At 42.5% G+C, this 27,601-nt stretch overlaps 1 protein-coding gene across 50 annotated transcripts in view; it reads left to right on the top strand.

Moving 5' to 3' along the window:
* Positions 1–13,809, top strand: part of LOC118358892 (serine/threonine-protein kinase Nek7-like) — a 133,153-nt gene extending 119,344 nt beyond the window's left edge. Inside the window, exons 9-14 of one of the 50 annotated variants that reach the window (XM_052480157.1) lie at positions 3,502–3,615; positions 8,614–12,148; positions 12,217–12,285; positions 12,538–12,606; positions 12,653–12,721; positions 12,775–13,809. In XM_052480157.1, coding sequence (XP_052336117.1) covers positions 3,502–3,615; positions 8,614–8,727 — 228 coding nt within the window. In that variant the 3' untranslated portion in view covers positions 8,728–12,148; positions 12,217–12,285; positions 12,538–12,606; positions 12,653–12,721; positions 12,775–13,809. Of the gene's footprint in view, positions 1–3,501; positions 3,616–8,613; positions 12,149–12,216; positions 12,286–12,376; positions 12,722–12,774 lie in introns of all 50 variants that reach the window. The other 49 variants (XM_052480160.1, XM_052480155.1, XM_052480167.1 and 46 more) reach the window with 49 other exon arrangements.
* The last annotated feature ends 13,792 nt before the right edge of the window (positions 13,810–27,601 follow it).

Genomic DNA, 27,601 nt, shown 5'->3' with positions numbered 1-27,601 from the left:
GACATAAGGAAGTGGATGGCTGCAAACTTTCTACTTTTAAACTCGGACAAAACAGAGATGCTTGTTCTAGGTCCCAAGAAACAAAGAGATCTTCTGTTGAATCTGAGAATTAATCTTAATGGTTGTACAGTCGTCTCAAATAAAACTGTGAAGGACCTCTGGACCCTGATTTCTGTTTTGACGAACATATCAAAACCATTTCAAGGACAGCTTTTTTCCATCTACGTAACATTGCAAAAATCAGAAACTTTCTGTCCAAAAATGCAGGAAAATGAATCCATGTTTTTGTCACTTCTAGGTTAGACGACTGCAATGCTCTACTTTCCGGCTACCCGGATAAAGCACTAAATAAACTTCAGTTAGTGCTAAATACGGCTGCTAGAATCCTGACTAGAACCAAAAAATGTGATCATATTACTCCAGTGCTAGCCTCCCTACACTGGCTTCCTGTCAAAGCAAGGGCTGATTTCAAGGTTTTACTGCTAACCTACAAAGCATTACATGTGCTTGCTCCTACCTATCTCTTTGATTTGGTCCTGCCGTACATACCTACACGTTTGCTATGGTCACAAGACGCAGGCCTCCTAATTGTCCCTAGAATTTCTAAGCAAACAGCCGGAGGCAGGGCTTTCTCCTGTAGAGCTCCATTTTTATGGAACGGTCTGCCTACCCATGTCAGAGACGCAAACTCGTTCTCAACCTTTAAGTCTTTACTGAAAACTCATCTCTTCAGTGGGTCATATGATTGAGTGTAGTCTGGCCCAGGAGTGGGAAGGTGAACGGAAAGGCTCCGGAGCAACGAACCATCCTTGCTGTCTCTGCCTGGCCGGTTCCCCTCTTTCCACTGGGATTCTCTGCCTCTAACCCTATTACAGGGGCTGAGTCACTGGCTTACTGGGGCTCTCTCATACCGTCCCTGGGAGGGGTGCGTCACCTGAGTGGGTTGAGTCACTGTTGTGATCTTCCTGTCTGGGTTGGAGCCCCCCCTTGGGTTGTGCCGTGGCGGAGATCTTTGTAGGCTATACTCAGCCTTGTCTCAGGATGGTGGTTGAAGATATCCCTCTAGTGGTGTGGGGGCTGTGCTTTGGCAAAGTGGGTGGGGTTATATCCTTCCTGTTTGGCCCTGTCCGGGGGTGTCCTCGGATGGGGCCACAGTGTCTCCTGACCCCTCCTGTCTCAGCCTCCAGTATTTATGCTGCAGTAGTTTGTGTCGGGGGGCTAGGGTCAGTTTGTTATATCTGGAGTACTTCCCCTGTCCTATTCGGTGTCCTGTGTGAATTTAAGTGTGCTCTCTAATTCTTTCTTTCTCTCTCTCGGAGGACCTGAGCCCTAGGACCATGCCTCAGGACTACCTGACATGATGACTCCTTTTTGTCTCCAGTCCACCTGGCCGTGCTGCTGCTCCAGTTTTAACTGTTCTGCCTTATTATTATTGGACCATGCTGGTCATTTATGAACATTTGAACATCTTGGCCATGTTCTGTTATAATCTCCACCCGGCACAGCCAGAAGAGGACTGGCCACCCCACATAGCCTGGTTCCTCTCTAGGTTTCTTCCTAGGTTTTGGCCTTTCTAGGGAGTTTTTCCTAGCCACCGTGCTTCTACACCTGCATTGCTTGCTGTTTGGGGTTTTAGGCTGGGTTTCTGTACAGCACTTTGAGATATCAGCTGATGTACGAAGGGCTATATAAATAAATGTGATTTGATTTGAAAGGCTTCATATAGTATTCCAGTGTTAGTTATCCACTGAGCTTTACTTTTGTTCCTGCTCTCCCCACTCCTCTCCCTACTGTCAGAGTTTAATGTCATTGCTTAGTGAATTAATTTGTGTGCTCGTCCACACTTACATTATCTCCCTTTCCTTTTCTCAGCTAGGCCTGCAATAATTTATACAGTACGTTAATACAGCAGATTAACAGACATTTACGTTCTTTTTTCCCACATCATTTGTCATGTTCTATGACTACGGAAAGAAAGAAAAATGAAAGAAAAAGTGATTGCATCTGAAATGTAGTTCTTTACAACAGTTGAGTGAGGAAGGAGAGGGGGAGAGCTAGATAGATAATAGAGAGGGATTAATGCAGAGGGATCAATATTCATTAAGAGAAGCTAGACCTCCTTATACATTCTCTTTAACACGGCTAGGGCCTCATGCTTACACACAAGCTGAACTATAGAGGACACACACGAACACACATACACTGGACAGCTAGAGGGTAGAGGAGGATGCAAAGAACCAGCGAGAGAGAAATTGAGGTGTTTGTGTGTGTATGTGTGTGTGCCACTAGCAGCCCCTTAGACAGACAGACAGCAGGCGTGCGTGTGAGGAAGACGACCCTGGAATACCAATGAGCTGACCCCCCTCCTTCCTACACACACACACACACACCAGCCCCCGGAGGTCATAGAGCGAGTCAATCATTTCGCCCAACCTGAAATGAGCCTGTGTGTTCGTGTGTGTGCAGGGCCGGCAGCTGTCAGGGGCCAGGAGTAGCAGACATTAATGAACCAGATGAATAGTGCAAAAATTCCCAAATACAAACAGGACAGTTGACATTTTTCATCTGTCAAAAGAAGAAGATTCAGGAAAATACCATGGTCCTTGTTTAACCCTTTACTGGCTACAGCTGCTGCCTGCCTCCCCCTCCTTTCTCTGTTTTTCTCTCTTCTCTCTCTTTCTCCTCTCTCTGTCATTAGCTCGCTCGCTCTCTCTCTCTCGGAATACATGCAGTAACCCTACATATCCCCCTGCCCCACACACTGTGCTAGTGTGGGTAAGTGATGGTGCAGCGTGGGGAATGTCCAGGGGAGAGACTTCCTGCTGAGATTCTAGCACAATCATCCTTATTTCTCATTGGCCGATGTGACAGAGGCTGTCTTAACAATATCCACCACTCATTGGGCTCCTTGATCTCTATTTTATCTCCTCCTGTTGGCACTCTGAGATGGAGGGATGGGCCAAGGGATGGAGAGAGGGGTATAGTAACTGCTTCAATGGAAGCAATGTGTCTCGTTTTCTATCCTCCCCTCGTTGCTGGGCAATTTTCCAGTTGCTTGATTAAGCGGTGGTAAATTATAAAGCTGGTGTGAGGAAGAGAGAGGACAGGGGGAGAGAGAGTGTAACAACTGGAAGAAAAGTGACACCAGTCTCAATGGCTACTTCTGCTAATGTCTGCCTCTCCTCTCCTAGCTCTTCCCAGCCTCCCCCTTTCTCCACCCTCCCTATAGCCTCCTTCCCCTCTCCGCCACTATTCATCCTCTTTGTGGCTACAGTCTTCATACTGGAAACAGAGAGATAAAAATGGCATGCGCAAGTTCATCTAGCTCTGGGGAAGTAGATAAAGGTCCTCATTGCCAAAATCCTGAGGTATCCCTTTAAGTCCAATGGTCATTGAGAAGGCCACATTCAGATAGTGTAGTAGTGTTTCAGTAGTGTGTTGTTTGTCTTCCACTAAGCAGAAAATGTGTGTCACTAAATGATTTCTCTCTGCCTCCCTCAGATGGCAGCTCTCCAGAGCCCGTTCTATGGCGATAAGATGAACCTGTACTCTCTGTGTAAGAAGATAGAGCAGTGTGACTACCCTCCGCTCCCTTCCGACCACTACTCTGAAGAGGTACCGCTTCAACACCCACTTTACCCTCTTTCACCCTACCATCCCTCCCTTTCTCTCACCCCCAAATCAACTCATCGTACTGTGGGGTCTGGAATTATTGACACCCTTGATAAAGATGAGCAGAAATGACTGCTTAATTCAAGTATTGAGCTATGTTGTATACAACATTTTGTAAATTATATTATTTGATACTAATGCAATTACTCTGAGAACGATTTTGTTTAACAAGTAATACTGTTATTTTCTTTAAAAAAGCAAGGGGTCAAATTTATTGACACCCCTGTTTTCAATACCTTTCAATACAATATATATCCTTGTGAGGATAATGGCACTGAGCCTTTTTCTAAAATGAGTTGGAGAACACATTGGGAGGGATCTTAGACAATTCCTCCATACAGAATCCTTCCAGGGCCCGGATTCCCGATAGTGAAAGTTACGTAGGCTTAGGAGTGTTTTTAACGATGCATCTTTCCCAGAACACCACGCAGAGAGGTCGTTTTCTAAGTGTGTCGTTTGAGGCTTGTGTGTCGAATCTGATTGGGTCGAAAGGCAACGCTGCCTCCGGGTCTGCTCTCCATTCAAATCTTACCTTAACATTAGAATTATTGCACCATACTGATGACAGTTCAGCTCCTAGAAAGATATTACCTAAGGCTGCAAATATTGACACGGCTTATTGTAATGTCTTCCCAGAATCATGCACTAAATCGAGATTTGGCACCTCATTGCGCACATGCTAGGCTGCACAGCGCGAAATATATAGGGACATATTACGGACGGTAGCCTACGAGTAGCAAAATAGAACTCTGAACATGAAATGTGAACTGTATGAACTGTATTTATATTTTAATGCAGTCATCTCAGTTTTTATTTGAAGTATGTTTTTATATGTCGCTTGTTTGTATCAATTGCGCAGACATTGGCAACTTTGTATTTTAGTCAACTTTGTTCTGAGGTTATCGGTGAGGACCGAAAGACATAAACCATGTGATTCTATGTTTAGTGGAGATTGTCTGTGTATAAAGTGATGCTGATGGACAAAAAAAACCATCTAACGACAAAATTAGCTGTTCCACGAGTGGTCTGAGGCAGGCGTTAGATTACGAGCGTTTTCAAGAGCAACGTTAATGCAATGGTTTTGTGAACAGCTCGGCGATATAACGGTGCTCCTACGAAGGTTCTAACAATGAACTTTGCCTTCAGATGCTTTTGGGAAATTTTGCAATGGCATGTCTCAGTCTCTGGACTTGAAACCCATTAAAAACCTGTGGTTTGAATTGAAGAGGGCAGTACATAAGCACAGATGAAGGATATCAAGAATCTGGAAGTATTCTGTGAGGAGTAATGGTCTAAGATCCCTCCCAATGTGTTCTCCAACTCATCAAACATTTTAGAAAAAGGCCCAGTGCCATTATCCTGTTTTGAAAGGTATTCCAAACAGGGGTGTCGATAATCTTGACCCCTATCTTTTTGAGAACATATATATTACTTCTCTGAGCAATTGTATACGTAAAGAATAATATAATTTCCCCAATTTTATTTTTGTCAAAAATATACATTTTTCATATACATAATTTCAGACCTCACTATAGATCCAACTATACAGATGTCAGATCTTAATTTGACACTTTTCATTGCATGAGGGAAAAAATCCTTTAACAGGAGGATTTGAATATCTGAAAAATATTTAGAGTCACCGCCAGGCGGCGATTTAATATACAATGCAGTACTGTACCTACATTTTACCTTATGTAGTCTATGTGCAGGCTACAGCACGTCTCTTGTTAATTCATATGTGGGTTATAATGAATTGACATTTGTAGGGGGTAGGTGTATTTTGTTGTTAGGGAAATGTAGTTGATTTAGATCAATTGTTTTATTAAATGTTGAAGGCAAGCAATAGGCAAAATACATTTTTGGAATTGTATAAATGTATATTTATTTTTTGGTCGAGTGACCATCTTATTTACAGAAGTATGTATTCAGATCCTTTGCTATGAGACTTGAAATTAAGTTGCATCCTCAGTTGCATCCTGTTTCCATTGATCATCCTTGAGATGTTTCTACAAATTGATTGGAGTCCCCCTGTGGTAAATTCAATTGATTGGACATGATTTGGAAAGGCACACAGCTGTCTATATAAGATCCCACAGTTGACAGTGCATGTCAGAGGAAAAACCAAGCCATGCAGTCGAAGGGATTGTCCGTAGATCTGGGGAAGGGTACCAAAACATTTATGCACCATTGAAGATCCCCAAGAACAGTGTCCTCCATCATTCTTAAGTGGAAGAAGTTTGGATCCACCACGACTCTTCCTAGAACTGTGCGCCCTGCCAAACTGAGCAATTGGGGGAGAAGGGCCTTAGTCAGGGAGGTGACCAATAACCCAATGGTCACTCTGACAGAGCTCCAGAGTTCCTCTGAGGAGATGGGAGAACCTTCCAGAAGGACAACCATCTCTGCAGAACTCCACCAATCAGGCCTTTATAGGTAAAGTGGCCAGATGGAAGCCACTCCTCAGCCCACTTAGAGTTTGCCAAAAGGCACCTAAAGACTCTCAGACCATGAGAAACAAGATTCTCTGGTCTGATGAAACCAAGGTTGAACTTTTTGGCTTGAACGCCAAGCATCACGCCTGGAGGAAACCTGGCACCATCCCTAAGCTGATGCATGGTGGTGGTAGCATCATGCTGTGGGGATGTTTTTCAGCGGGACTGGGAGACATCATTCGTGGGGAATGACATGCTTACTGTGGCCTTGTTTAGTTCAGTTACCTTCCCTTTCTTGGGTACAGGTGGGCATTTTGAAGCAAGTGGGGACAACAGACTGGGATGGGGGAGAGATTGAATATGTCTGTAAACACACCCGCCAGCAGGTCTGCACATGCTCTGAGGATGCTGCTTGGAAGCTTTGCGAAGGTGAACACGCTTTAATGTCTTAAGTTGGCCACGGAGATCGGGGGGCACACAGTCCTCGTGAGCGGTGGGGGCCCGCGTCGCCAGCTCCGTGTTTTTTTCCCCCTCAAAGCGGGCAAAGGTGTTTAGCTTGTCCAGGAGCGAGGAGGTGTGTCCACGACGTGGCCGGCTTTCCCTTTATAGTCTGTGATTTTTCTGGACTCCCTTCCACATGCGTCTTGTGTAGGAGCCGTTAAATTGCGTCTCAGCCTTGTCCCTGTACTGTTGTTTTTCCTCATTGATTGCCTTACGGAGGACATAGATGGTCTGTTTGTACGCGTCCATTTTCCCAGTCACCTTGCCATGGTTAAATGTGGTGGTTCGCTCTTTCAGTTTTGCACGAATGCTGCCACCTATCCATGTTTTTTTGGTTTGCATAAGTTTTAATCATCCCAGTAGGAACAACATCCTCTCTCCATTTCCTGATTAACCCAGGCACCGAGTCTGTATACGTCAATACAATTCCCAGAGGCGACCCGGAACATTTCCCAGTCCGCGTGATCAAAATAATCTTGAAGCATAGATTCTAATTGGTCAGACCAACATTGAACAGTTCTTACCAAGGGAACTTCCGGCTTAAGTTTCTGCCTATAATGTGTGTGCGTGCGTGCATGAGTCTCGCTAGTCGCTACCCATCTTCCCCCACCCAGCCTCCATATCACCCCTCTATCACCACATCCAGGAAAGAGAGAGATGGGAAGGGAAAGAGCGAGATATGGAGATGGAGGGATGGGATGGGTGTTGCCTGCAGCGACTGTCTGGATATAAACAATGCTCCTGAAGCATCGGCAGGAAACTGTCAGCTGCTCATCTTTGTTGTGTCATTTACTGTCTCCTCCGTTTGCTCCCCCCTTCTCTCCCCCCTCCACCTGACACCATCCCTCCGTCCCCCCTCCATCTCTCTGCTGCGAAGAGGCAAATCAGTCTTTTACATATCTGAATCTCTTCATCGCTAATCCCCCTCTTTCTCCATTCTGTGGGACTAAGACTGTTTGCATTTGCATCACACACACACACCCTGACACACACACGCGCGCACACACACTCACTTTTACACTGTTCTTTATTGAGCTGCTACTCTGTTCTTTATTTTACTCTTATTATTATTATCTATCCTGATGCCTAGTCACTACCCTGTCTTCTTGTACATGTTTACCTCAAATATCATATACCTCTGCACATTGATCTGATACTCTCTGTATATAGCTCCATTCTTGTGTATTTTATTTTATTTCTCGTTACTTTTTATTTTTATTATTATTTTTAAACCCTGCATCGTTGGGAACGGCTCGAAAGCAAGCATTTCACTATAAAGTTCTACACCAGTTGTTTTCGGCTCATGTGACGAATACCATTTGATTTGACACACACCGTACACTGCATAACGAGGACTCGCCGGGCCTAGCGCCACGCAACAGCAGCCAGGAAGTTGGCAGGCGGTTACCATAGTGACCTTACACAGGAGCTTTCGATCTTAATTTTTTACCTTGTTTTTTTTTATGATGGTGGTCGCTGTTCCACCTCTGAACCGTCTATCTGCTCCAATCAGTGGCTCCGCTCGGCTTCAAATGTAAAGGCTGTCTCCGAGACGGTGTGTGTGTCTTTATGTAATACACGTGCATATGTCTCTGCCTGATTTGGCTGTGTGTGTGTGTGTGTGTGTGTGTGTGTGTGTGTGTCTCTCTCTCTCTCAGGTTGGCTGGAAGTCGATTCACAATATCCGTAGGGATATTAACATACTTACCCCCCCCCCCTGCTGTATTTTGTTACCACACCTGTAGTTTGTTAGCTGCTATTGAAACAGGAAGAGGGTGACAATGAGAGATTTGTTTTTCTGTCATTAGATTTGTTCATTTGTCTGGAATGTTCTTTTAACACGAGACAGGCGGCTCACTTTGTGCTGTCTCTCAGTATACTGTCTAATAGCTGATATCTCTGTCTTCCTCTCTCTGTTTTCTGTCTCCATCTCTCTCTCTCGCTCCCTCTCTCTGCCCCACCCCTCTCTTTCCACTCCTCTCTCCCTCTTCTTCCTCTCTCCATCTAGCTGAGGAAGGTGGTAGATATGTGTATTAACCCCGACCCAGAGAAGAGGCCGGACATCATGTATGTGTATGACGTCGCCAAACACATGCACGGCCAGACGCAGCAGGGCAGCTAAGTCTACACCTGAGGATACAATACAACCCGCATCTCTTTCTCTCTTCCCTCCTCCTTTCATCCCTCGCTTCCACATAAGGACAGGCAGACACCAATCTCGTCTTTCACACAATCATGTATTGAGAAGTTCTGCAAAAAAAAAAGTTATGTAATGTAGGTGTTTTGTTTAAGAGAAGGGGGTTATTTACAGTGCATTCGTAAAGTATTCAGACCCCTTCACTTTTTCCACATTTTGCTACTTTACAGCCTTATCCTAAAATGGATTAAATGTTTTTTCCCCTCATCAATCTACACACAATACCCCATAATGACATACAGTTGAAGTCGGAAGTTTACATACACCTTATCCAAGTACATTTAAACTCAGTTTTTCACAATTCCTGACATTTAACTAGAGTAAAAATGCCCTGTCTTAGGTCAGTTAGGATCACCACTTTATTTTAACAATGTGAAATGTCAGAATAATAGTAGAAAGAATGATTTATTTCAGCTTTCATTTCTTTCATCACATTCCCAGTGGGTCAGACGTTTACATACACTCAATTAGTATTTGCTAGCATTGCCTTTTGAATGGTTTAACTTGGGTCAAACGTTTTGGGTAGCCTTCCACAAGCTTCCCACAATAAGTTTGGTGAATTTTGGCTCATTCCTCCTGACAGAGCTGGTGTAACTGAGTCGGGTTTGTAGGCCTCCTTGCTCACACACGCTTTTTCAGTTCTGCCCGCAAATTTTCTATGGGATTGAGGTCAGGGCTTTGTGATGGCCACTCTAATACCTTGACGTTGTTGTCCTTACGCTATTTTGCCATGACTTTGGAAGTATGCTTGGGGTCATTGTCCATTTGGAAGATCCATTTGCGACCAAGCTTTGACTTCCTGACTGATGTCTTGAAATGTTGCTTTAATATATCTGCATATTTTTCCTTCCTCATGTTGCCATCTATTTTGTGAAGTACACCAGTTCCTCCTGCAGCAAAGCACCCCCAACAACATGATGCTACCACCCCTGTGCGTCCTGTGCTTCACGGTTGGGGATGGTATTCTTTGGCTTGCAAGCCTCACCCTTTTTCCTCCTAACATAACGATGGTCATTATGGCCAAACAGTTCTATTTTTGTTTCATCAGACCAGAGGACATTTCTCCAAAAAGTACAGTCTTTGTCCCCATGTGCAGTTGCAAACCATAGTCTGGCTTTTTTTATGGCGGTTTTGGAGCAGTGGCTTCTTCCTTGTCGAACGTCCTTTCAGGTTATGTCGATATAGGATTCGTTTTACTGTGGATATAGATAATTTTGTACCTGTTTCCTCCAGCATCTTCACAAGGTCTTTTGCTGCGGGCCGAACAAGCCGCCCTTAACATCAACGGGGCTGTAGTGGAGCGGGAAGAGTTTCAAGTTGGTCCAAACAGACCAAGACAGTCGTGAAAAGGGCACGACAAAACCTTTTCCCTCTCAGGAGACTGAAAAGATTCGGCATGGGTCCCCAGATTCTCAAAAAGTTCTACGGCTGCACCATTGAGAGCATCCTGACCGGTTGCATCACCGCCTGGTATGACAACTTGCTCGGGCATCTCACCGTAAGGTGCTACAGATGGTAGTGCGTACGGCCCAGTATATCACTGGGGCCAAGATTCCTGCCATCCAGGACCTATATAATAGGCAGTCACTCAAGTCATAGACTGTTTTCTCTGCTACCGCACGTCAAGCGTTAACGGAGCGCCATGTCTCGGACCAAAAGGCTCTTCAACAGCTTCTACCCCTAAGCCATAAGACTGCTGAAAAAATAATCAAATAGCCACCGTACTATTACATTGACCCATTTGTTTTGTACACTGCTGCTATTCGCTGTTTATTATCTATGCAAAGTCACTTCACCCTTACCTACATGTACAAATGACCTCAACTAACCTGTACCACCACACACAGACTCTGTACCGGTACCCCCTGTATATAGCCTCGTTATTGTGTTACTTTTTGTTATTCTTTTATTTTATTTTTTAACTGTTCTTGAACTGCACTGTTGGTTAAGGGCTTGTAAGTAAGCATTTCACGGTAAGTTCTACACTTGTTGTTTTCAGCTCATTGATTTGATTTGAAGTCCGGCCTCTGGCTGGGTCACTCAAGGACATTGAGACTTGTCCCGAGACCACTCCTGAGTTGTCTTGGCTGTGTGCTTAGGTTCGTTGTCCTGTTGGAAGGTGAACCTTCACCCATCTGAGGTCCTGAGCGCTCTGGAGCAGGTTTTCATCAAGGATCTCTCTCATCAAGGATCTCTTGCTCCTTTCATCTTTCCCTCAATCCTGACTGGTCTCCCAGTCCCTCCCTCTGAACAACATCCCACAGCATGATGCTGCCACCACCGTGCTTCACCATAGGGATGGTATTGGCCAGGTGATGAGCGGTGCCTGGTTTCCTCAAGACGTAACATTTGGCATTCAGGCCAAAGAGTTCATTCTTGGTTTCATCAGACCAGAAAATCTTGTTTCTTATGGTCCGAGTCCTTTAGGTGTCTTTTGTCAAACTCCAAGTGGGCTGTCATGCACCTTTTACTGGGGAGTGGATTCGATCTGGCCTCTCTACCATGAAGGCCTGATTGGTGGAGTGCTGTAGAGAAGGTACTCCCATTTCCACAGAGTGAACTTCGGGTTCTTGGTCACCTCCCTGACCAAGGCCCTTCTATCCCGATTGGGTGGCCAGCTCTAGGTAGAGTCTTGGTGGTTCCAAGATTCTTCCATTTGAGAATGATGGAGGCCACTTTGTTCTTGGGGACCTTTAATGCTGCAGAAATGTGTTGGTACCCTTCCCCAGATCTGTGCCTCGACACAATCCTGTCTCGGTGCTCTACCGATAACTCTTTCTACCTCCTGGCTAGGTTTTTGCTCTGACATGCACTGTCAACTGTGGGACCTTATATAGACAAGTGTGTGCATTTCCAAATCATGTCCAATCAATTTCATTTACCACGGGTAGAGTCCAATCAAGTTGTAGGAACAAATCAAGGATGATCAATGGAAACAGGATGCACCTGAGCTCAATTTCGAGTCTCACAGTAAAGGGTCTGAATACTTATGTAAAGGTATTTCCGTTTTTTATTTTGTCTAAAAACCTGGTTTTGCTTTGTCATTATTGTGTGTAGATTGGGGAAGGAAAAAAATGGTATACATTTTATAATAAAATAAAAAGCTAATACAACAGGGGAAACGCTTAGTTTACAACAGGGGAAACGCTTATTTTACAACAGGGGAAACACTTAGTTTACAACAGGGGAAACGCTTAGTTTACAACAGGGGAAACGCTTAGTTTACAACAGGGGAAACGCTTAGTTTACAACAGGTGAAACGCTTAGTTTACAACAGGTGAAACGCTTAGTTTACAACAGGGGAAACGCTTAGTTTACAACAGGTGAAACGCTTAGTTTACAACAGGTGAAACGCTTAGTTTACAACAGGGAAACGCTTAGTTTACAACAGGTGAAACGCTTAGTTTACAACAGGTGAAACGCTTAGTTTACAACAGGTGAAACGCTTAGTTTACAACAGGGGAAACGCTTAGTTTACAACAGGTGAAACGCTTAGTTTACAACAGGGGAAACGCTTAGTTTACAACAGGGGAAACGCTTAGTTTACAACAGGGAAACGCTTAGTTTACAACAGGTGAAACGCTTAGTTTACAACAGGTGAAACGCTTAGTTTACAACAGGGGAAACGCTTAGTTTACAACAGGGGAAACGCTTAGTTTACAACAGGTGAAACGCTTAGTTTACAACAGGGGAAACGCTTAGTTTACAACAGGGGAAACGCTTAGTTTACAACAGGGGAAACGCTTAGTTTACAACAGGGGAAACGCTTAGTTTACAACAGGGGAAACGCTTAGTTTACAACAGGTGAAACGCTTAGTTTACAACAGGGGAAACGCTTAGTTTACAACAGGGGAAACGCTTAGTTTACAACAGGTGAAACGCTTAGTTTACAACAGGGGAAACGCTTAGTTTACAACAGGTGAAACGCTTAGTTTACAACAGGGTTACTGTGAAACGCTTAGTTTACAACAGGGGAAACGCTTAGTTTACAACAGGTGAAACGCTTAGTTTACAACAGGTGAAACGCTTAGTTTACAACAGGTGAAACGCTTAGTTTACAACAGGTGAAACGCTTAGTTTACAACAGGTGAAACGCTTAGTTTACAACAGGGGAAACGCTTAGTTTACAACAGGGGAAACGCTTAGTTTACAACAGGGGAAACGCTTAGTTTACAACAGGTGAAACGCTTAGTTTACAACAGGTGAAACGCTTAGTTTACAACAGGGGAAACGCTTAGTTTACAACAGGTGAAACGCTTAGTTTACAACAGGTGAAACGCTTAGTTTACAACAGGGGAAACGCTTAGTTTACAACAGGGGAAACGCTTAGTTTACAACAGGTGAAACGCTTAGTTTACAACAGGTGAAACGCTTAGTTTACAACAGGGGAAACGCTTAGTTTACAACAGGGGAAACGCTTCGTTTACAACAGGTTACTGTGAAACGCTTAGTTACAAGCCCTTAACCAACAATGCAGTTCAAGAAATAGTTAAGAAAATATTTAGTAAAAAATGTAATAAAAAGTCAAATGACAATAACGAGGCTGTATACAGGGGGTACCGAGTCAATGTGCAGGGGTACAGGCTAGTCAAGGTAATTTGTACATGTAGTTAGGGGTAAAGTGGCTATGCATAGATAATAAACAGCATGACACTGTAACGTAACAAAATGTAGAATAAGTGAAGAGGTCTGAATACTTTCCGAATGCACTGTGTCCCAGATATATCCTCTTTCTGTTCCTGTTGTGTTTAAAGATTGCTGCGGTTAAGAAACGTACAATGTTTCTGTTGTACCCTCCTGGCCCTGCCCTGGGGTGATGGAGGACTTTCAGAGGATTAGGATCTCAATTTAGGATTCAACATTAAGTAGTCTGCTGACACCTGTGTTACTGATGTATTTTGATAAATATCAATGAATATGTACTATATACACACACACACACACACACACACACACACACACACACACACACACACACACACACACACACACACACACACACACACAGCAGAATCTACAAAATATTAATGTTGAGTATTGTTATTTTAGGAACAGAATACTGTTAAGTGTAGATTATCTGTAGATTAGATGCTAAATTGTAACAACAACCAGACAGGGGGAAAAAATGTAAGTGTTTTAATGGTTAAATGTTGCTACGTTGCACTTTTTACCCCGGTACTGATAGGAAGGTATGGTAATATGACAGTGAATGTATTTCAGGAAGGATTGTGCTATGTATTTTACCATAAAGCAGGGTAGTGAGCGAGAGGGAGAGCGCAAGAGTGCGAGAACTAGGAACGAGGTACAGTAGGTAGAGAGACGTCGCTAGTTAACAGCAAGGTTATACATGTATGTACTTGGTAATGTACATTTTATTGCTAGATATTGCTGCACTGTTGGAGCTAGAAACATAAGCATTTCGTTGCACCTGCGATAACATCTACAGACCGTGTACGTGACCAATAAATTCTGATTTGATTTGATTTTAATGTTAATGAAATAATCTAAAAGCTTTGTCTGGTTATAGTGCAGTCCATGACATGAGAAACAAATGAAAACAGAAGTGCCTGTTAAAGTATATTAGTGATAATTCTAACTAATACTCCAACCCTATATTTTAGTTTTAAAATAAGCCCACTCTTAGATTTACGAGTAGGCTCACCATGGATTTGAAATAGGATAGCTAGTAATCAACCATTTTGTTTTGTTTTTGTGTGTGCTTTAGTTTTTTATCGGTGGTAAGGGTGGTTTAATGAACTGATGTCTAAGTTTAACAATGATCACGTTGACACATCAAATCACCATTTGTGCTGATGTCTGCCGTTGTTTGATTGGGGAAATGAACAACAGTGATACAATGCAGGAGGTACAGGGATCCAACTGGTTTCCATTGCACGTCTTGCTGATGTCTTTCTTTGTTTCCACAGTTCTCCACAATGTCCCGCCAACTGATTGTTTGCTATATTCCATTTCAATATTCAAGTTCTGTCTTTTACAAACTCAGTCCTCTGTACATGCCATTATTACACCTTTGATGCCTTTCTCTACTCATCTTTCGGTGTCTGTAACTAATGGAAAATTAGCTGTACAGTAAGGGAGTTTTGTTAGTTACAATACATGCCTTATCGATAATGTCCTACTATCAGAATGGCTTTTGCACAGCACCATCATCAGTTTATGGAAACTGTGGCAAAGATTATACCAAATGTCAAATGGTATTTATTTGATCAGATAACAGTTAAGAGGATGGACAGTTTATTCAAGTGTCTTTTTAAATGTTTTATTCTATAACCCCACCACCACCTTGCTTTTCTTTCGGCTCTTGTTTTGGTAAAGAAAACCTAATTTATTCCAATTGCTTTGTAGAAGATCAAAGATGCAGTCTAGGATCTTAAGCGCTAACAAATTCGTCAAATATATTGTATAAATTTGAATTCGTAACATATATGAATTGCAAAAAAAACAGCATTTCTACAAAATGCAGGCTGTAGTACACAATTTTCGGGATCCGTTTTGGCTTGTGAGCACTACTTTCAAAAATACTGGCTGAAATTATACAAAACCTCTGCAGGACCACTTTAAGTAATGTGTTTGCCTTAAAATATTATTATTTTAAACCTGTAAACACTCACAGGTTGTCGTATGGAGGAAAGCACCAAGGCTCTTTTTTTTAATGCTCATTGAGGGCGCACACACACTGTTCTTGCGCTCGATTAGATTGCTCACAGGGGTGATGACCTCTGCTCCATTGGTAGTGTGATGAGGATACTACACTCCCCTACATATTTATTTGGACAGTGAAGCTAAAACTTTTAATTTGGCTCTATACTCTAGCTTTTTGGATTTGAGATCAAATGTTTTATGAGGCAACAGTACATGATGTCACCTTTTTATTTGAGGATATTTTCATACTTCTTTTTTACTGTTTAGAAACGAAAGCACTTTGTATCTAGTCCCCCCCATGTGAAGGTGTAGTAAGAATTTGGACAAATTCACTTAGTGTATTACAATGAGAGAAAAGTTTAGTATTTGGTCCCATATCCCTACACGCAATGACTACATCAAGCTTGTGACTTTACAAATTTGTTGGATGCATTTGCAGTTTGTTTTGGTTGTGTTTGGGATGATGTTGTGACCAATAGAAATTAATGTTTAATGGTTGTCATGTGAGTAATTTTAATTGTAAATAAGAATATATGTTTCTGAAAACTTCTACATTAATGTCGATCCTGACATGATTAGGGATAATCATGAATTAATTGTAAATATTGATGAGTGAGAAAGTTACAGGCATAAATAGTATATCCCCCACCCCTGAAAAAATTATGCTAACCTCCCATGTTATTGGTAATGGTGAGAGGTTTGTTTTTGGGTCATGAACCTTTGTGCATCTGTAAGTGAATTTGTTCGAATACTATAAGTGCATTCACGTCTAGCCGCTAAAACGGCTATGTATGAAAATACCCTCAAATAAACGGTGGCATTCTGCACTGTCGTCTCGTATAAAACATTTAATCTCAAGTCCAAAATGCTGGAGTATAAAATCAAATTAAAAGTTTTAGATTCACTGTCCAAATAAATACGTAGAGGTGTGTATATTATTCCTACCAGCCCCCTGAAGTTCTTATTGAAGTATTGGGGAGAAAAACATGTTTTTGAACATTTCATGGCTGTCTTTCAAGACGTGCATCATAATTGCTTTGTATGCTAACTGAATGCAATAAAGTAAAAAGTATTTTGCAACATTGTCTGGATGATAATATGTCCGCCCGCATACACTTCTTTTGAATGAAGATAGATCACAGAAAATCTCAACTCGGTCAGACATCATTCTATCAGTGAATGCCTTTGACTGTACAATCAATCAAATCCTGTCACATGCTTTATACTGCTCACTGCTTGTCAAATGAGAAATGCTCGCTAACAAGGATGTATACAACATTTGAGAGAAATAAGCTTTTTCTGTGGTTTTAAACATTTCTGGGATCTTTTTTTTAAACTCATGAAACGGGACCAACACTTGTTTTAAAAAAAAAAAAAAGAAGTTTTTTAATGTTACCTTTATTTATCTAGGCAAGTCAGTAAAGAACAAATAGTTATTTTAAGGACGTCCTACACCGGCCAAACCCGGACAACGCTGAGACAATTGTACGCCGCCCTATGGGACTCCTAATCACGACCGGTTGTCATACAGCCTGGATGGTTTCTTTACATGTTGCATTTTTGTTCAGTGTATAAACATGATTGTTTTTGTGTTATGAGAACATTTACCACAAACTAACAAATGTTATGGGAACTTTCACAGAACCAATTTTGGTTTGCTAGGAAAACTTTACTGGTACATTGTGTTATTACATTATCTGGAAACCTAATTAGGAATTATGCAGGATGTTCTGTGGTGGTTGTTACAAATGCATTACATTTCAATGAATGTTAGGATACATATATATATTTTTATTCAGCTATGAAATTAGTAGGTAGAATTGAAGTCTATCAAATAAAAAAAATTCAAATCCTCTTATACACCCTGGCCAGTTTATTAGGTACACCCATCTAGTACTGGGTTGGACCCCCCTCCCCCCTCTGCCCCAGAACATCCTGAATTCTTGGGGGCATGGACATGTTGCTCAATTCATATCAAGGGACCTAACCTATGCCAGGAAAATATTCCCCACACTATTACACCACCACAAGCCTGTACCATTGACATAAGGCACAATGCTGCTTATATATATCCTGACTCTCCCATCAGAATGACGCAACAAGAACCAGGATTCGTCGGACCAGGCAATGTTTTTCCACTCCTCAATTGACCAGTGTTGGTGATCGTGTGCCTATTGGAGCCACTCTTTTTGCTTTTAGCTGATAGGAGTGGAACCTGTGTGTTCGTCTGCTGCAATTGCCCATCCATGACAAGTATTGGAGAGTTGTGCTTTCCGAGATGCCTTTCTGCACATCACAGTTGTACTGCGCCGTTATTTGCCTGTTTGTGGCCCGCCTGTTAGATTGCACAATTCTTGCCATTCTCCTTCAACCTCAACAATGAGCTGTCTAGATCAATTTCTCAGTCCAAAAACTAACCGAGATCTACCTCTCAATATATTTTTTAAACATGACTTAAACATAAGTTAAAAATGATTCTGTAGCAATTAGGTTTGTGCAGTAGGCTATAGGCCCAATACATTATCACTGTACATAATTTGCCCTGCCAATGTTCTTCTCAGACCATTTTGAAATTAGATTTCAAAATTGTAGGTACAGTATATGATCAATAGATAATTTGTTGTATCACTTGTGAGGCACAGCCGTGTGCACAATAATTAGCTTTTTTTATTGTCCTGAACTGATGGCATGCATTTGATGGTCAGTCTGAGGGGAGGGAGCAACAGTGAGGCTGCCTCTCACCCCGCTCACTGTCCCTCCGCAGAGAAAAGGGGACACAGTCTTCCAGCTGATGGAGAAACTCAAGTCGCACTGCATTATTTCTGCCTCATACACCAATTCATGTTCTTACTCCTATGACCAGAGGATGTGAAATATTCCTTGATATAAAAAAATATATAAGACGCTAATAATAACGCAAGTTTGACACACTTTGCTATACTCATACATTGCAGCTTCAGCGCTCGACGAAGTAGGAAGAACGCGCATTTTAAGTCTTATAAAATTGTTAGTGTTGGCAGTGCTGAATAACAACTTAAACATGAACGTAGTTATAAAAACATTAGCTCTTTGCTGTATTCTGTGTCTCGCTCTAGTCATGGTTCTAAAACTTTTGAAATCTCACAGTATCAACTTTGCTGTGCGCTCAAGGCTTCTTTTTACAGCCTATACAGCAGACACGGTGAGCTGAGCTATCTGATTGGCCAGCGGTAGGCCTATAGGTGCACTTGATTTGCTTTTCTGGGCCTGCCGTGTATTCTGAGTTCAACCTTCAGACACATGAAATGGTTCAAAATGGAAACACATTGCACAATGCCAACAGGGGATTTTTAAAAAAATGATTAAGAATGCAATGCTTTAATCTTTTTTTTTTACAGATTTTTTTTTTTTTTAGACTACTTCCCGAGACATTGTTGTGCGAAAAAAATCCCAGGACGCCGGGCCGTTTCTGAGATATTGGAACCAACGATCATAGCACGCTCTTAGTCGCTTAGGTCACTAGTTTTGCCCATTCTAATGTTCAATCGAATAGTAATTGAAAGCCTGTCTGCCTGCTTTATATAGCAAGCCACGGCCACGTATTTCCAGCGGCGATTTTAGCATGTAAATCTTGGTGGGGCAAAAAACACTAATGTGGGATGTTTGCCAGCAAAGCTACTGCACTTTTGGATGCCAGCAAAGCCACAACACTACTTTTGAAATGTACATCGACAGAATTCAGAAGATGGGCTGTTCTTACAGTGTTCTCCCTGTACGACAAGTCAGAAACGTAGGATAAATAAAGGGGACATTTAAGCAGACAATGAAAGATCTTACAATATTCAATGATTACATTTCTCAAAACCAGTTTTTATTTTTATTTCACCTTTATTTAACCAGGTAGACTAGTTGAGAACAAGTTCTCATTTACAACTGCGACCTGACCAAGATAAAGCATAGCAGTGTGAACAGACAACAACACAGAGTTACACAGTAAACAATAAACAAGTCAATAACACAGTAGAAAAAAAGAGTCTATATACATTGTGTGCAAAAGGCATGAGGAGGTAGGCAAATAATTATAATTTAGCAGATTAACACTGGAGTGATAAATGATCAGATGGTCATGTGCAGGTAGAGATACTGGTGGGCAAAAGAGCAGAAAAGTAAATAAATAACACTATGGGGATGAGGTAGGTAAATTGGGTGGGCTATTTACCGATGGACTATGTACAGCTGCAGTGATCGGTTAGCGGCTCAGATAGCAGATGTTTGAAGTTGGTGAGGGAGATAAGTCTCCAACTTCAGCGATTTTTGCAATTCGTTCCAGTCACAGGCAGCAGAGAACTGGAAGGAAAGGCGGCCAAATGAGGTGTTAGCTTTGGGGATGATCAGTGAGATACACCTGCTGGAGCGCGTGCTACGGTTGGGTGTTGCCATCGTGACCAGTGAACAGAGATCAGGCGGAGCTTTACCTAGCATGGACTTGAAGATGACCTGGAGCCAGTGGGTCTGGAGACTAATATGTAGCGAGTGCCAGCTGACTAGAGCATACAGGTCGCAGTGGTGGGGTGGTATAAGGTGCTTTAGTAACAAAACGGATGGCACTGTGATAAACTGCATCCAGTTTGCTGAGTAGAGTTATGGAAGCTATTTTGTAGATGACATCGCCGAAGTCGAGGATCGGTAGGGTAGTCAGTTTTACTAGGGTAAGTTTGGCGGCGTGAGTGAAGGAGGCTTTTTTTTGCGAAATAGAAAGCCAACTCTAGATTTGATTTTAGATTGGAGATGTTTGATATGAGTCTGGAAGGAGAGTTTACAGTCTAGCCAGACACCTAGCCACTTATAGATGTCCACGTATTCTAGTTCAGAACCATCCAGGGTGGTGATGCTAGTCGGGCGTGCGGGTGCAGGCAGCGAATGGTTGAAAAGCATGCATTTGGTTTTACTAGCTTTTAAGAGCAGTTGGAGGCCACGGAAGGAGTGTTGTATTGCATTGAAGCTTGTTTGGAGGTTAGATAGCACAGTGTCCAAGGAAGGGCCAGAAGTATACAGAATGGTGCCGTCTGCGTAGAGGTGGATCAGGGAATCGCCCGCAGCAAGAGCAACATCATTGATATATACAGAGAAAAGAGTCGGCCCGAGAATTTAACCCTGTGGCACCCCCATATAGACTGCTAAAGGTCTGGACAACAAGCCCTCCGATTTGACACACTGAACTCTGTCTGCAAAGTAGTTGGTGAACCAGGCAAGGCAGTCATTAGAAAAACCAAGGCTACTGATGATGATTGACAGAGTCGAAAGCTTTGGCCAGGTCGATGAAGACTGCTGCACAGTACTGTCTTTTATCGATGGCGGTTATGATATCGTTTTGTACCTTGAGCGTGGCTGAGATGTGACCGGCTCGGAAACCAGATTGCACAGCGTAGAAGGTACGGTGGGATTCGAGATGGTCAGTGATCTGTTTGTTTACTTGGCTTTCGAAGACCTTATAGGCAGGGCAGGATAGGTCTATAACAGTTTGGGTCCAGGGTGTCTCACCCTTTGAAGAGGGGGATGACCGCGCCAGCTTTCCAGTCTTTGGGGATCTCAGACGATACGAAAGAGAGGTTGAACAGGCTGGTAATAGAGGTTGCGACAATGGCGGCGGATAGTTTCAGAAATAGAGGGTCCAGATTGTCAAGCCCAGCTGATTTGTATGGGTTTGCAGCTCTTTCAGAACATCTGCTATTTGGTTTTGGGTAAAGGAGAAGCTGGGGAGGCTTGGGCGAGTAGCTGCGGGGCGGGGGGGGGAGCTGTTGGCCGAGGTTGGAGTAGCCAGGAGGAAAGCATGGCCAGCCGTTGAGAAATGCTTGTTGAAGTTTTCGATTATCGTGGATTTATCAGTGGTGACCCTGTTACCTAGCCTCAGTGCAGTGGGCAGCTGGGAGGAGGTGCTCTTGTTCTCCATGGACTTTACAGTGCCCCAGAACTTTTTGGAGTTAGAGCTACAGGATGCAAATTTCTGCTTGAAAAAGCTGGCCTTTGCTTTCCTGACTGTCTGCGTGTATTGGTTCCTGACTTCCCTGAACAGTTGCATATCGCGGGGACTATTCGATGCTATTGCAGTCCGCCACAGGATGTTTTTTAGTTTAGCATTTTTTGAACAGAGCATGCTTATCTAAGATGGTGAGAAAGTTACTTTTAAAGAATGACCAGGCATCCTCAACTGACGGGATGAGGTCAATATCCTTCCAGGATACCCGGGCCAAGTCGATTAGAAAGGCCTGCTCGCAGAAGTGTTTTAGGGAGCTATTGACAGTGATGAGGGGTGGTCGTTTGACCGCGGATACAGGCAATGAGGCAGTGATCACTTAGATTCTGATTGAAGATTGCAGAGGTAGATTTGGAGGGCCAGTTGGGGTGAGGGTGCCCATGTTTACACATTTAGGGTTGTACCTGGTAGGTTCCTTGATGATTTGTGTGAGATTGAGGACATCTAGCTTAGATTGAAGGACTGCCGGGGTATTAAGCATATCCCAGTTTAGGTCACCTAACAGAACAAACTCTGAAGCTAGATGGAGGGCGATCAATTCACAAATGGTGTCCAGGGCACAGCTGGGAGCTGAGGGGGGTCGGTAGCAGGCGGCAACAGTGAGAGACTTATTTCTGGAGAGATTAATTTTTTTAATTAGAAGTTTGAACTGTTTGGGTATAGACCTGGAAAGTATGATATTACTTTGCAGGCTATCTCTGCACTGCAACTCCTCCCCCTTTGGCAGTTCTATCTTGACGGAAAATGTTATAGTTGGGTATGGAAATCTGAGAATTTTTGGTGGCGTTCCTAAGCCAGGATTCAGACACGGCAAGGACATCAGGGTTGGCAGAGTGTGCTAAAAGCAGTGAGTAAAACAAACTTAGGGAGGAGGCTTCTGATGTTGACATGCATGAAACCAAGGCTTTTTCGATCACAGAAGTCAACATATGAGGGTGCCTGGGGACATGCAGGGCCTGGGTTTACCTCCACATCACCAGCGGAACAGAGGAGGAGTAGGATGAGGGTGCAGCTAAAGACTATCAAAACTGGTTGCCTAGAATAGAATAAAAGGAGCAGATTTTCTGGGCGTGGTAGAATATATTCAGGACATAATGCGCAGACAGGGGTATGGTGGGGTGCAGGTACAGCGGAGGTAAGCCCAGGCACTGGGTGATGATAAGAGAGGTTGTATCGCTGGACATGCTGGTTGTAATGGGTGAGGTCACCGCATGTGTGGGAGGTGGGACAAAGGAGGTATCAGAGGTATGAAGAGTGGAACTAGGGGCTCTGTTGTAAACTAAAACAATGATAACTAACCTGAACAACAGTATACAATATATATTGTATATATATATATTATATTGACATTTGAGAGAGACATACAGTGAGGCATAAAGTAATCGCAGGTGTTGATTGGGAGAGCTAGCTAAAACAACAGATGAGACAATAAAAGCTAATCAGCTAACACAACAACAGCAGGTAAAACGGCGATGACTAAGCAGAGAGGCTCGGATTAACTACACACAGAGCCTGAGTTCGCGGCTAGGGCCGACAGATAAAAAAATTAGTTAACAGAATGGAGTACTGTGATTAATGGACACTCCAGCAGGCATCAGCTATGTTGCCAAGTGATCATAGTGTCCAGGGGGCAGCAGTAGATGGAACAGCGAAGCCGCCACTACGCTAGCACACGGGTGACACAGCGCTTAAAGTTAGTAGCCCGGGGCTAGTAGGAGCGTCTGCTCCGACGGAGGCCGGTTGAAGGCACAGCGGATGGAGTATACATCGGCAGACCAGTCGTGGTGGCGCCGTGTTGACAGAGAATCCAAGCCAGATGGCGAAAGAGGTATTGTAGAATTTAGTTTGCTAGCCGGGAGATGTGCCTGGCTCAAGGCTAACTGGTGCTAGCTTTGTGGCAGTGGCGTTACCCACTATAGCCAATCGGTAGCAGCGGTGATCCGGTGCCAAGGTCCAGAGTTTACAGCAAGGATCCGGTTGAGTATTGGGCTCTAGCCATGTATGAGTGGGGTTCGGGTGAACAGCTGAGTGGGCCGGGAGGTGGGCCTCAGGGATAGCTTCGGTACTGGGTGCCACGGTGAGTGCAAGCTAGCTGTGAGATACCTAGCTGCAAGCTGTGAGCTAGCTAGCTGTGAGTTACCTAGCTGCAAGCTGTGAGCTAGCTAGCTGCAAGCTAGCTGTGAAGATCAGAAGTAGTGGTCCAGGGATTACGGCAGGAATCCGGCGTTGTTGTGGATAGACAGTCCGATACTGGTAGACTGGCGACTATTATCAAGGCAAAAAACAGGGCTGGTACCTGTGCAGAAGGTAAAAGCCTCTAGCAGTGGCAAATAATGACTAAATAGCTTATTGTATAATAATATAATATTGTAGCTAATTAGCTGGTTAGCTTCTGGAGGTTCTTGAATGTGTTCTAAAATAATAGCGATTCCGTATCACATTGGGTGAGGCAGGTTACCGGAAGGTATAATCGAATTAAAAATCAAAAAGAGATTGAAAATAAAATTGAAATATATATACAAAAAAATACAATAGTACACGAGAGGATGAGCAAAACACGTCTTCACTGCTACGCCATCTTGGATTAAGGTTATAGGCTACATGTGCACCACCAAGTCAGAACAGTAGGTGAAATTAAGAGGTGAATTTCGCTAAAATTATTAGGGTGAGGCACATGGGCTACTAACAGCTTACTACATAACATACTTAGAATTACTTTCTTAGCTACAGTATACATATCTCCCTGGCATATTATATAATTTATGCAGCAGCATACAAGACATTTTTGGACTCACCATGTTGTGCTGTGCTCACTTGAACAGAAAGGTGGTGCGGCGGACCGTGAGCAAATTTCGTCATCGAACTTGGGACAACTGGGAAGTTACATCATGATAATGTCAGTGATCTTCAACTCGTAGCTCTAGAAAGTGGCTTGAGTTCCCTATTTACAATTCCGAGTTGGATGAAAGTTCAAAATGGATTTTCCCAGCCGTAGCTCCTTTTCCCCGAGTTCCCAGTTGTCTTGAATTGACTGAAGTGAGATTTTGCAGTTCCAAGTCAAGTTGTTGTGAGCACAGCACAAATCATGCTTCGTTGACAGCATGGCCAATGTTGAATGTTTATCATTTTTGAAACTAGGAAAAGAGACCCTTAGTCTTAGACTTGCAAATAGCAACTGATTCCTTCCAAACCACTCATTGTTGAATTTGCGATTTCCAGCTTGTGTAATGTTTATGTCCAATGGCCGATGAACACTGATATGTTTTATCTATAATTTCTATTCATTATTTCTCTTCATATGACAAGGATTAAAAAGGATTTACCAGTAGATTGTTGACTTGATTTATGATGATGACTACTAGCTAAGATTTTAAAAGTATGATGTTGACAGTCCAATCAAAGCTACTGTATATATAATGTGATTTGATGTCATTTTATATGTGGCCAATGACCTTTAGTCTTCTTGGATGGGCACTTCTGATTTAACTCTATGGCAGCACCCAAGGTGCTTGAATTTAGCTCTACCCTTAGACTTGGCGGCTACGTAGTGTCCCCATGAGTGACAGAACACTGAGCCAATCACAGTGCAACGCTTCATATTTTCTGCTGGCTTGTCCCACCACCACAGAAACACTGAGCTAGGCTGCAACACCTGCATTTTGGAGCTCCCTTGCTATATGCGGCTTTATTAACTCAATGATATATATTTGTTTACATTGTTTTGCTGATATGTGACACGTATTAATGGCAAAACAGGCCAGCCCCCCCCACACATTTTTTTTTTTGTTTTTTGCATTAAATGTCGGGCTCTGCCCCACCTGCCCTGAATGACGGATCACCGCTGCGTGATTCACATTTTCATGAACGGGGTCAGTGTACCTAATAAACTGTATGTATATACTGTATGTAACTGGTAACAATTTACTTTGACTAAGTATCCATAACACATTTATTACACATCTGAAATAATTTCTTGAACGTTATAACAGGTTCCAACCGCATTATTAAAAGTTTATGTAATATATCCATAGCATATCTATAGCACATTCATGTCTTGCTATGCAAGAGCTCATATTTAAGTATCTTAATAGATGCATCATTACAATGAAATATGCTGATATTCAGTGAGCTCCAAAAGTATTGGGACAGTGACAAATTTAAATGATACAATGCATATGAGGTTAAAGTGCAGACTGTCCGCTTTAATTTGAGGGTATTTTCATCCATATCTGGTGAACCATTTAGAAATTACAGCACTTTTGTACATAGTACCCCCATTTTAGGGGACCAAAAGTATTGGGACAAATTCACTTACAATATATGTGTATTAAAGTAGTCAATAGTTTAGTATTTGGTCCCATATTCCAAGCATGCAATGACTACATCAAGCTTGTGACTCTACAAATTTTTTGGATGCATTTGCTGTTTGTTTTGGTTGTGTTTCAGATTAGTTTGTGCACAATTAGAAATTCATGGTAAATAATGTATTGTTTCATTTTGGAGTCACTTTTATTGTAAATAAGAAAATAATATATTTCTAAACACTTCTATATGAATGTGGATTCTACTATGATTACGGATAGTCCCGAATGAATCATGAATAATGATGAGTGAGAAAGTCACTGAAGCACAAATGTCATACTCCCAAGACATGCTAACCTCTCTCCATTACAATAACAGGGGAGGCATATGATATGTGTGTGTCTCACTTTCTCACTATTCATTCAGGATTATCCATAATCATGGTAGCATCCACATGAATCTGTCCACAATAATCCCAATTCATTAGATCGGAATTTTAAAGCTAATAGTTCAATGGCCATAATAAATAAATATGGTGACAGAGGGCACCGTTTTTTTAAACGCCTTTTAACAATTCAAACTTCTCAGAGTAGTAACAGTAAATTAAAGGATTGTTGTACATTACTTTTACCCATCTTATAAGAGATTCTACAAAGTTCATCCAGGCATTTATAAACATATTCTAGACGTACTGTATCAAAGGCTTTCTCAAAATCCACTGTAAAAATTATACTTGGTTTCCCTGCATTCTCATAGTTTTCAAGTATTTATTGTAGTTGTCTGATGTTTTTGCCAATATATCTTCCTTTTAAGAATCCCATTTGATCGTGATGAATAATGTTCGGCTGGACCTTTTTAATTCTATGAGCAATACATTTAGCCAGTATTTGTGCTTCGGGAACATCGAAGGGTGAGGGGCCTTGGATTTTTCTTAAAGAGACTGGGTCTTTGTACTGCCCTTCAGTAGAAGAGATATCAGTCTGTCTTTTTGTGTGTCCAACAGGTTGCCATTTATATATGAGTAATTAAAACATGATATTAATGTTTATAAAAAGTTCATAAAAAGTTTGATTGGCATGCCATCGAGGCCAGGGGTTTTCCCCTTCTTAAAGGAATCCATTTCCAAACATAGGCATTCGCAATAATTGTTTTGTGTTGAGTATAGTTTCACATGCTTGTTTTGGAAGAAGGATATCACAAAACTCATCCTCAAGGGAGGTTGGAGGAACTTGACAAGAGAACTTTGTTAAAATATTTTCCTCCTTTGGTGAGATAAGGATTTCTCCATTGTTTGTAACTATTTTCTGTAGGTTATTTTTGGTCTTTTTGTACTGAACAAAAATGTAAATGAAACCTGTAAAGTGTTGGTTGCATGAGCTGAAATAAAAGATCCCAGAAATGTTCCATACATACAAAAAGTGAGCATTTCTCCTTTGCCAAGATAATCTAGTCACCTGACAGGTGTGGCATATCAAGAAGATGATTAAATGGTATAAACATTGCAGTACATCCAACCGGCCTCCCAACCACAGACCACATGTCACCACGCCAGCCCAGGACCTCAGCATCTGGCTTCTTCACCTGCGGGATTGTATGAGACCAATCACCCGGACATCTGATGAAACTGTAGATTTGTACAACCGAAAGCTTTCTCTAGAAACAGTCTCAGGGAAGCTCATATGCATACTCGTCGTCCTCTCTAGGGTCTTGACCTGACTGCAGTTCGGCATCGTAACCGCCTTCAGTGGGAAAATGCTCACCTTCGATGGCCACTGGCATGCTGGAGAAGTGTGCTCTTTACGGAAGAATTGCGGTTTCATC

This window comes from Oncorhynchus keta, chromosome 26 (assembly GCF_023373465.1).
Source record: "Oncorhynchus keta strain PuntledgeMale-10-30-2019 chromosome 26, Oket_V2, whole genome shotgun sequence".
Taxonomy (NCBI): domain Eukaryota; kingdom Metazoa; phylum Chordata; class Actinopteri; order Salmoniformes; family Salmonidae; genus Oncorhynchus; species Oncorhynchus keta.
This window is presented reverse-complemented; position numbering and strand designations above follow the sequence as displayed.